Here is a 12,102-nt window from a genome sequence, read left to right on the forward strand (position 1 = left end):
GGAGAGCTACTTCTGTCACCTTCTTCCTGCACCAGATAGGCTTGAATGGACCAATGAGTTGGGCCTCAAATGACAAGATGAACACATTTGTGTTTCTTTGGGGGAGAGGGGGAGGAAGGAACGATAACTCATTCAATATGTAAAGCAAAGGATTAATAATATATGTTACAAATTAATTTGATCAACTGATATTTTATGGTTTATCATCTGTGCTATATTTATCTATGTGTCCTTATTCAGTCACTCTAAATTCTCCCAGAACAATGAAGATTAACAGCTGTCAGTGCATCAGTACTGTACATGGTATTTTACTGCTTGTGTTTCTATGGAGAATAAAGACAGAAATTACTTTAAAGGAAATCTAGAGTGAGGAAGAGTTTAATAAGCATCCAGAGAAAGATTTGGATTATTCTTGGAAATAATAGATTATAACTGGATAAAAATGGTATAAAGATAATAAAAGACTGTGAGCCTTGTCCTGCAAGGTGTTACCTACCCTTCAACTCTTAATGAAATCAATTTAAATTGAGAATACCCAACACCTTCTAGGAGGTGCTCAGAACCTGGAAGGATTTGGCCCTATATTATAATATCATTCAGTGAAATTATGAAAAATGCTATGATCATTTTAACCACAGATAATATAAAATGGACCCCTGCTTGCTAACTTTTACTATTAGCCCTATTGCAAAGATCTGAAATAAACAACATAAATGAAGCATTTGGGAGAAGTTTAAATAATATATGGAGACATATCTGTCTCAGAGCTAGAAGGGACCTTGCAAGGTCACTGAGTCCAGCCCCCTGCCTTCACTAGCAGGACCAAGTACTGATTTTGCCCCAGATCCCTAGATGGTCCCCTCAAGGACTGAACTCACAAGCCTGGGTTTAGCAGGCCAATGCTTAAACTACTGAGCTATCCATCCCTCCAATTCTGCCAGATTCCAACTAGTGTTTTATTTCAGATCCTTATGCCTTCTGCTTTGGGGGTAGTGCTAACCAATCAGGGATTTTGAATACATCATGGTCAACATTACATTGTCCTTGGACTAATCAAAGAAAATGTTATTACTGTAAACACAACATCCATCATAGTTCCATCTGGGTGCCCTATGTTAATGGAAATAAATACAAGTTTTAATAAATACAGATTTCTATAAATGACTTATTTTTTAAAAAAAATCAATATACACTGCCCTGTAAATCAAGTTTACCATGATAACTATAGGAGCTATCACAAATACCTCACTGAAGTGAAACCACATGACACAGTAAATATTTTCTTTTTTAATGACATACCACCTTTATATCCCCATACCCTGCTGTCATGACGGTCCATCAATCAGTTAAAGGCTTGATGAACAGATAGGTCTTACACACCCTGATGCTTGCCAAACTGTAGCCTTAGCAGACCACCAGGAGAAGCAGATCCCAGAGGCATGGGTCATCCAGTAAAAGTATCCTGTCATCAACCTCTGTGAGTTCAATATGTATCACTGATCTTTTCATACAACACTTCTTTAAAATCATATCTAAAGAATTTATCTAGTGAGACCACTGCTTTGCAGGAAGGATTTTGAAATGTTGGTAAATACCTTTATTTTCTCAAGGCTGAATAATTGGAGCTATTTTGAGTTTTTCTGATCATGTTATTTCTGGAAGCAGTTTATACAAAATTCAGCAGCTCACACACATCCTAACAGGCATTCAGCTGTCTGAACATCTTCCTCCAATTTTAAATTTTTTATATTAGTTTCCCATAAGATTTTGTATTGATTTAAAACAATTGCATATAAGTGACGTAATGGCAGTGGTGCATTATATATTTGACTGATCGTTTGCCAATATACACCCTCAGTTGCTCACTGAGATCAGCACTGATTGGTTATTTCATGTGTCCTAGTAATAACCTTGAGACATTGGAAGCTAGAGGATTTTGCAATTAAGCTTCATCATAGTGGAAGTTACTTCCATTCCTGTTACTATCCAAAAAGTACAGGTTTGCTGCTGCTTTATACTACTCTTAAAATTGTCACTCTTGTTTCAAAACAAAATCTCAGTTCATACATAAAATTCTGAATAGATTCAGTAACAAGCCAACCGTAATATTTTTAGCGTGCATATTTTATCTCATGCATTACTTTATTGTTGTCTTCTTTTAAAAACAGCAGGTATAAGCTATGCTACTGGCATTAACAATGACCTATATAGCAGTTTTCTTAATCAATATCCCATTCCATTTGGGCAGTCAGACAATACACAGAATGTTTCTAAAGGCATGGCCTGCAATGACTTTACCTTGTTCAATCTGGCAGTCACAGCCTAAATGACATAGACAAAATATTAGAAACTTGGTCCTTTCATCATTACAAACAAACACTTTAGGTTTTGTTTACTTTTGATCCATCAAGGTTCTTCATGTGCCTGCAGATGTAACCATTTTAATGGAGCCTTTTTCCCTGAGTGACAACTAAAAGTGGTTAAGCTACACAATAGACTCTAGGCCTTTAAAAAACATACATTTCCCTCCCTGTATTTCTTACAATATATAGTATGCCATGCTATTATTTATTAATAAATATACTGATACATTTTGAATTTCAAAATCTGCCTGGGTGCTTGTGCTGGTGCCCATCACCATAGTGTCTGAACACAGGAATACTCATTCTAAATGTTTATGCTTTGTCAACTCTGAAATGTACTAGAACAGAGTAAATGGCTCTCCTGATAGTTTGATGAAAAGTGTATACACATGAAGAAATATTTCCTGAATTAGAATAGAAAGTGTGGTATTTTGGTTTAGATGAACATGTAGAGATAATTTTGTGGATGGTACAATTGGAAAAAATGAATGCATGCTCAGTTGCAGTGGTTTTCCAGCCTTAAAACTTACCATTACTGGGATATTTGAACATAGATATGGAGAATAGCAGAGTGGATTTAAATGATATATAAACTATGTCTGTAGTGAAATGAGAACAAGTGGGGAGTTTTACCAGAACTCTGGAAAGCCATGAAGCAGCAGCATGAGTGGTTTACCCCGTTCTCCAGCGGCTACATAGTGGAATCTTAACCCTGAATCCTGGAAGGGAAAGAAAAAAAAAAGTATTGTGATCTGATTGCTGCCCAGTATTGCTGCAATGAGGATCTGAGTATTAATATGTTTTTCAAAGGTATTCAAAGAGATTAATTTAGTGCTTAATATAAGTGCCAAATTGACTGCCCTGGAAATTGATGTCTTCTGTAGCTTCACAGATCAGTGATGTATGGGCAATGGTAGTACAAGCTTATCAACTATTCTGGAAGGATCTCCTCTAGCAGGTGACAAGGTCATTCAGTTTCTAAGCCTGTTCAGTCATGTGAATCTGCTAAGATTGTCAACAAGAGCACCAACTGGTGTGATGCCCAGGTAACTAGGTACTAGGAACTAGCACCCACTCAGGTCACATAGAACACCAAATAACCACTAGATATAATGTATTTTAGTCCATACCAAGAGTACTTTATATCCACTGTACAGCTTGTGAGTTAGATGAGGCTATTCTCAGCTATTTAACATTATATCACACTGAAAACAGGTACAGAGTTGACAGACCATATGGGTTTTTAAAAAATGAAAGTTTGTCAAAATGAATTAAGGTAGTTAAAATTGTATATTTTTGATGTGCCACAAGGTTTAAAAAAAGTTTATTTTTATTTTAAAAAGTTGAAGGTCTATTAAGGCTTTTCTCAGAGAGATTGGAAAAGATGATCTATTAATGTGACTGTCATCATCTACCTTGTCTTTATTTACTGAAATTGGCTGTAGCCATGAGCCCTCTGAGAATTTTCGTCATTGTGAAAATTACCAATAGGCAAGGTGTTTATTGTCAGTAGGCCAGAACTGAGTCAGTGTAAACTGACACAGCTCTATTTAAATTACTGGAGCTATGCAGAGATATACCAGCCGAAGGTTATAAATGAATAAATGGGCTGAAATGATGGCGGAATAGATTTGATGGGTTCCTGCCTCCCTAATGAGGAAAACTTAATGCTCAGCCACGGACTTGAGAGTGATCCAAAAGGTTACATGTATAGAGCTAATATGCTCTGAATATTGCCTATGAGATTGTACATTGTCTCCACACAGAAATAAGTTTTATGGTAGATCTCAGGAGATACTGCTGGTGAAGACCTTCCTGAGACAAGGGGACATGGGACTTGGGAAAGAGTTGGCTTGTGAAGCATTAATCTGTTGGTTGGGTATCACATAAGGAGAGATTGTACTTCCTCTTTATTGATGTAACAGAATGTACTGCCTCCTCTCTACAACCTGATCAATTAATGCTTTTGCCATTGCTTGTGGATCAAGGGCTGATGCACTCTCCACAATGGTGAAAGTACAGTAGCCAGAACTTCCGAGCTGTATCTGCTTGAACTTCCTTGAGCTGCCCTGATACTGCAAATGCATCAACTAATATCTTGGGACCACGGTTCTAGAAGGGAAATATTTTTCTTCTCTTTTTCATACTTATTTTGGATTTTATTAAGAATTTGGGCCTGATTCTCTCTCTTCCTCGCCCCACCCAATTACACCAGTTTTACACACTGTAACTCCAGTGAAGACAGGAAATCAATTCAGGAATGTTTAGAAGCATCAAATTCAGTGAGAAGTATTCAGAAATTATTTGTGATACTATCTATATATTATAGGGCTGTCGAGCAATAAAAAAATTAATCGTGATTAATTTCATGATTTAAAAAAATCACAATTAATTGCACAATTAAAAAATTATGATTAATCACACTGTTAAACAAGAACAGAATGCCACTTATTTAAATATTTTTTGATGTTTTCTACATGTTCAAATATATTCATTTCAATTACAACACAGAATATGAAGTGTAAAGTGCTCACTTCATTTTTGATTTCAAGTATTTGCACTGTAAAAAACAAAAGAAATAGTATTTTTTCAATTCATCTCATAGAAGTACTGTAGTGCAATCTTTTTGTCATGAAAGTGCAACTTATGGATGTAGATTTTTTTTGTTACATAACTGCACTCAAAAACAAAACAATGTAAAACTTTAGAGCCTACAAATCCGTTCATTTCTACTTCTTGTTCAGCCAATCACTCAGACAAACAAGTTTGTTTACATTTGTAGGAGATAATGCTGCCCGCTTCTTGTTTACAATGTCACCTGAAAGTGAGAGCAGGCATTTGCATGGCACCGTTGTAGCCAGCGTCGCAAGATATTTATGTGCTAGATGCTAAGGATTCATATGTCCCTTTATGCTTCAACCACCATTCAAAAGGATGTGCATTCATGCTGATGACGGGTCCTGCGTAATAATAACCCAAAGAAGTGCGCAGTGATGCATGTTCATTTTCATCATCTGAGTCAGATGCCACCCGCACAAGGTTGATTTTCTTTTTTGGTGGGTTGGATTCTATAGTTTCCGAATCAGAGTGTTGCTCTTTTAAGACTTTTGAAAGGCATCTCAGGTTTTGGAAGGCACCTCAGGTTCTTAAACCTTGGGTCAAGTGCTGTAGTTATCTTTAGAAATCTCACATTGGTATCTTCTTTGCGTTTTATCAAAACTGCTGTGAAAGTGTTCTTAATACAAACGTTCTGGATCATCATCATCCAAGACTGCTAGAACATGAAATATATGGCAGAATGTGGGTAAAACAGAGCAAGGGACATTGAACTCTTTGGGGGAGAATTGTGTCACAAATTTAATTAACATATTTTTTTAATGAGCGTCATCAGCATGGAAGCATGTCCTCTAGAATGGTGGCCGAAGCATGAAGGGGCATATGAATATTTAGCATATCTAGCATGTAAATACCTTGCAATGCTGGCTACAAAAGTGCTATGCAAATACCTGTTCTCACTTTCTGGTGACATTGTAAATAAGAAGAGGGCAGCATTATCTCCTGTAAGTGTAAACAAACTTGTTTGTCTTAGCCATTGGCTGAATAAGAAGTAGGACTGAATGGACTTGTAGGTGCTGAAGATTTACATTGTTTTGTTCTTGAGTGCAGTTATGTAAAAAAAAATCTACATTTGTAAGTTGCACTTTCCATGATAAAGAGATGGCACTACAGTACTTGTAAGAGACGAACTGAAAAATACTATTTCTTTTGTTTTCATTTTTGCAGTGCAAATTAATTTAAAATAATAATATACACTTTGTATTTTGTATTGTAATTGAAATTAATATATATGAAAATGTAGAAAAACATAATGTTTAAAAAAGTTCAATTGGTGGTCTATTATTTAACTGTGTGATTAAAACTGCAATTAATCACAATTAATATTTTTAATCACAATTACTTTTTTTGAGTTAATCGCATGAGCTGACTGTGATTAATCAACAGCCCTAATTTTAAAGTCTCTAATGACCTCTTCCTGGTCATATCTTAGGGCATCTATTCCCTCATTGTCATCCGTGATATCATTTCGGCCACATTTGACCCCTATCCCCATTTGTACTTCTCAAAAATCATGTCCTCTTTTGTTTTTTATGATTCCTTTCTCTCCTTGTTATCCTCCTGCCCAGGGCCGGCTTTAGCAAGTGCAGGGCCCAATTTGTACTCACCCGGCAGCGCTCCAGGTCTTTGGTGGCACTTCGGCAGCGAGTCCTTCACTCGCTCCAGGTCTTTGCTGCCATTCAAGAACCTGCCACCGAAATGCCGCCAAAGACCCAGAACGAGTGAAGGACCCGCTGCCGAAGACCCAGAGCACCGCCAAGTGAGTAAAAATTAAAAAGACTCCAGCACAGGGCCCTCTTAGGCGCAGGGCCCGATTCCGGGCAAACTGGCCTAAAGCTGGCCCTGCTCCTGCTTCTCTTCAATGTCTTGTTTAGTGGGTCCTCCTCCTTTCCTCTCTTTCAATGGATGACCCATAGGGCTTTGTCCTCAAACTGTGTGTGTGTGTGTGTGTGTGTGTGTGTGTGTGTGACCTCAAACAATATCTCATCCATTCAGACACCTTCAATCATCATCAGTATGCTGATGACTCACATTTACCTTTCTTCTCCTGACCTCTGTTTCTCCATCCAAAACTATCTTGTCTCCCTGAAATTATCTCATGGATGTCCAAGCAGCTGTACAAACTCAATATGCCCCAAACTGAGTTTCTCATCTTCTTTCTTGAGCCTTCTCTTCTCCCCACCTTTTCTGTGACTGTTGACATCATCATCTGCACAGTCATCCAAGCTGTAATTGGAGCATCATCTTCAAGCTGCACATCCAGGCTGTGTTGAAATGTTGTGTCTCTCTCTTTTTTTTTTTAACAATATTTCAAGATCAAGACTTTCATCTTTGCTGTTTTACTTGGGACCTGTAAGCACTACTCTAGTACTGATGACAACAATAATACACTTAGCCTTCAGGGCTGGCTCCAGGCACCAGCAAAGGAAGCAGGTGTTTGGGGCGGCCAATGGAAAGAGGCGGCATGTCTGGGTCTTCGGTGGCGGGTCCCTCAGTCCCTTTCAGAGCGAAGGACCCTCCACCGAATTGCCTCCGAAGAATGAAGTGGTGCGGTAGAGCTGCCGCTGAAGTGCCGCTGTTCCAGCTTTATCTTATGGAATAGTCAAAGATTTCATTTATCCCCAGAATGTTTTACTGCCATAATTTACCCCTCCCCAATATAGTCAGTTAAAATATGGTACTGTTTGTTATAAAGAGGGGAAATGTTGTATATGGATATTAAGAATTCACATACCTCATGACCTAAATGAAGTACATAAAACAACTCAGACATAAGAAACTGGAATCCTTAAAAATCTGCATTTGTACTGTACTCTTCCCAGAAAATCTACAGTTTATTATTAGTGGTCAACCATGTATTGTAATATTTTAAAGTGACATGGAAGTTTTTATATCAGAAGTGACAGATTGTCCCTCCGGAGTAGAAGATCATCTGTTTGTAAGTAACCTAGAAAAACATTTTATAAGCAAATTGCAGCTACCTGAATATTAAGAAGTACAAGAAAGTAACCTTTATATCTGAGGATTCAAACCAGCTCTCTTTTACACTGAAGGCATAATGTGAATTTAAAAGTTTTTCCACATACAAGCTTTCTCCTTAATGATCAACTAAATGGCTAGAATGTATTCCCATTTTAGTTGTCAAAGGCTTTCAGATATTTAATTCACCAAGTAACTGTATGCATGGATTTAATTTAATGTATTAACTGAGGTTCATAACTAATACTCTCTTGTGATATATTGTTTACTCATTATCTCTTTTGTAGAAATGTATTTTCTAATTCTAACTAAAAAGTGGTGAACTATGTTTGACAATATTAGTCTCTATCGATCTTAAATGGTTTATTGTTTGTGTTTTTGTTCTTCTCTATATCAGTGGTTCTCAACCTATCTACCATTGTGGGCCTCATATGCAGCTCTATGTGTGTTATGTGGGCTGCATCCACACTATATATACTACCTGTACGGCCCTGAGGATGTCACATGCAGCGCAGCTGTGTGCTGATTGGGCCGCAAGTAGGCCATGGATTGAGAACCACTGCTCCAGATGCTTACAGTTTCTTCTCAGTATTTTTTCACTATTTTACTAGAGTCTGAGATTTACACTTAGTGAATGTTTATTGTCCATTTCCAAGATCTTACCCACAAGTAATAAAATAAGTCAAGTATTAGAGGGGTAGCCGTGTTAGTCTGGATCTGTAAAAGCAGCAAAGAATCCTGTGGCACCTTATAGACTAACAGACGTTTTGGAGCATGAGCTTTCCTGGGTGAATACCCACTTCCTCAGATGCATCTGAGGAAGTGGGTATTCACCCAGGAAAGCTCATGCTCCAAAACGTCTGTTAGTCTGTAAGGTGCCACAGGATTCTTTGCTGCTTTTACAAAATAAGTCAACTAAACCTAGTGTTTATTAAAAATTAAACATCAAAAAAATTGCCATACATCATACATCTGCTATGCACTTCTGACTGTAGGCTGAGCAAGGTCTATACTATTTCATCTGCATGTTTATTAGATGTATGGACCACAGGCAAGGACAGTCACAAGAGATAGGAGAGAGATTCAAGAAAAACATGGACTTGGGCTTGGTCTACACTACGCGTTTAAACCAATTTTAGCAGCGTTAAACCGTCCACACTATGAGGCCCTTTATATCGATATAAAGGGCTCTTTAAACCAATTTCTATACTCCTCCCCGACAAGAGGAGTAGCGCTAAAATCAGTATTACCATATCGGATTAGGGTTAGTGTGGCCGCAAATCAACGGTGTTGGCCTCCGGGCGGTATCCCACAGTGCACCGCTGTGACCGCTCTGGACAGCAATCTCAGCTTGGATGCAGTGGCCAGATAAACAGGAAAAGCCCCGTGAAATTTTGATTTTCATTTCCTGTTTGCTTAGCGTGGAGCTCTGATCAGCATGGGAGGCAATGCAGTCCCAAATCCAAAAAGGGCTCCAGCATGGACCGTACGGGAGATACTGGATCTGATCCCTGTATGGGGAAACAAATCTGTTCTATCAAAGCTCCATTACAGAAGACGAAATGCCAAAGCGTTTGAAAAAAAAATCTCCAGGCTACACAGTGCTGCGTGACAAGCGTAACGGGAAGCCAGAGACTCAAATGGACGCTCGTGGAGGGAGGGAGGGAGGGGGTACTGAGGACTCCAGCTATCCCACAGTCCCCAGCAGTCTCCGAAAAGTATTTGCATTCTTGGCTGAGCTATCAATGCCTGTAGGTTCAAACACATTGTCCGGCGTGGTTCAGGGAATAGCTCGTCAATTTACTCCCCCCCCACGTGAAAGAAAAGGGAAAGAAATTGTTTCTTGACTTCTTTCAATGTCACCCTATGTCTACTGAATGCTGCTGGTAGACGCGATGCTGCAGCAGTGAAGAGCAGTATCCACTCCTCTCCCCTCCCCGGTGGCAGATGGTGCAGTAGGACTGGTAACCGTCATTATTATCAACTCGTGAGTGCTCCTGGCTGGCTTCAGATGAGGCTGGCCGGGGGCGCCTGGGTGAAAATAGGAATGATTCTCGGTCATTCCCAGTAGATGGTACAGAACGGCTGGTAACTGTCCTCATCATAGCAACTGGGGGCTGAGCTCCATCAGCCCCCTCCCTTTCCTGTGTAAAGACAAAATTCTGTCCTGCCTGGACTATCATAGCAGCAGCGTGCTGGGCTCTTCTCCTCTGCACCACTTAATGTCCTGCCTGGACTGTCAGAGCACCGGGAGGCTGTCTGCCCCTCATTTTATGTCACTAAAAACTCAGTGTTTCTTTTTCCTGCATTCTTCATAACTTCATGACACAAATGGGGGGGACGCCACGGTAGCCCAGGAAGGTTGGGGAGGAGGGAAGCAACGGGTGGGGTTGTTGTAGAGGCACCCCCCATGAATGGCATGTAGCTCATCATTTCTGTGGGATCTGACACGGAGCAGCTGTGCTCTCTGATACACTGGTTCTCTAGTACACTTGCCCCATATTCTAGGCAGGACTGACTCTATTTTTAGAAGCCATAAAGGAGGGATTGACTCGGGGAGTCATTCCCAGTTTTGCCTTTGCGCCCCCGGCCGATCTCAGCCAGGGGCAACAGCACAGAAGGACAGCACTGTCATCTCATTGCCAATTTACACCAGCAGCAGACGGTACAGAACGACTGATAACCATCTCTGCTATCATGCAAAAGCAAATGAATGCTGCTGTGTAGCGCTGGAGTATCGCCTCTGTTCATGGCATCCAGTACACATACAGTGACTGTAAAAAAAAAAAAAAAAAGCTGAACGGGGCTCCATGGTTGCCGTGCTATGGGGTCTGCCAGGGCAATCCAGGGAAAAAGGGCGCGAAATGATTGTCTGCTGTTGCCTTCCCGGAGGAAGGAATGACTGACGACATTTACCCAGAACCACCCGCGACAATGATTTTTGCCCCATCTGCCACTGGGCTCTCAACCCAGAATTCTAAGGGGCGGGGGAGACTGCGGGAACTATGGGATAGCTACGGAATAGCTACCCACAGTGCAACGCTCCGGAAATCGACGCTAGCCTCGGACCATGGACACACACCGCCAAATTAATGTGCTTAGTGTGGCTGCGTGCACTCGACTTTATACAAATGTTTTATAAAACCGGTTTATGTAAAATCAGAATAATCCCGTAGTGTAGACGTACCCTTAGATTGTAAGCTTTTTGGGTGCAGGGACTTTTTGTTCTATGTTTGTAAGGCACTTAAGAGAATAGATCCTGATCCATGACTGGGGTTCCTAGGCCTTACATACAAACAGTAAACAAACAACAACAACAACAGAGAAAAAATGGGAGAGAGAAGTGGAGAAAGATGGGACATGCTGCAGAAAGTAGGATAATGTTGGAGGGGGAAAAGGATGAAAAAGAAGAGATGGAAAAAGAAGAGTTGTCGCTATTATTGCTGCACCGGAGACCCTGGGAGCCCAGCAATCTAATGATTACTAAAAGAGTTTCCACCTCTAAGCCAGATGAGGCTTCCAGACAGTAGAACTGTGCAATCACTGCTCAGACCTATCCAGAATTTGATTCCTTCATCTTCAAGAGATACCATTTAGCGCAGCAGCCTACTGGCAGACAGCAGGAACAATGCCCTCTGTTAGAATTGAACAAGATGGCTCTTTTTATTGTGAGTGGAAGAATATTGCCAACCTTCAGAAACCAGTGGGAGGAATTCCATCAGCCTGAGATTCCATCTCCCACATGGAGAGGTTAGGTTAGTGGCAAAGGACAGTGATAGCCCAGCAGCTGAATAGGCCTTGCCATCCTTGTGGGGCATAATCAGTTGATTTCCCTCAGTTCTGTTCTCACCTGGCACCAGTCTGAGAGCTCAAGCTCCTGGAAAAGTGGAGACACAACTGGATAGTCTGACCGTGGTCAAGTCTCTGGAATCTTCACCACTGCACATACGGAGTTCATGCTTTATACAGCGCTAAGCATCTATACAGTATGCATGATTCATCACACCAGGCAACCCTGGGAGGGCTGGCAGAACATGCACGTAGGAGCAGCTTAGAAAGAATAGTGATTAGTGCCACCTTGAATTTTCCCTGGTTGTCTAATTCCCTCCTAGTGTTTCATGACTTTCTGAAAGTAATGACCAGT

The 12,102-nt window shown here is 40.4% G+C and overlaps 1 protein-coding gene across 1 annotated transcript in view; it reads right to left on the minus strand.

Moving 5' to 3' along the window:
• Positions 1 to 12,102, minus strand: part of EPHX4 (epoxide hydrolase 4) — a 29,078-nt gene that overhangs the window by 15,861 nt on the left and 1,115 nt on the right. The window contains exon 2 of the mRNA XM_030573950.1: positions 2,997 to 3,082. Within this exon, the coding sequence (XP_030429810.1) occupies positions 2,997 to 3,082 (86 nt within the window). The remainder of the gene's footprint in view (positions 1 to 2,996; positions 3,083 to 12,102) is intronic.

Source organism: Gopherus evgoodei, chromosome 8, assembly GCF_007399415.2.
Source record: "Gopherus evgoodei ecotype Sinaloan lineage chromosome 8, rGopEvg1_v1.p, whole genome shotgun sequence".
Classification (NCBI taxonomy): domain Eukaryota; kingdom Metazoa; phylum Chordata; order Testudines; family Testudinidae; genus Gopherus; species Gopherus evgoodei.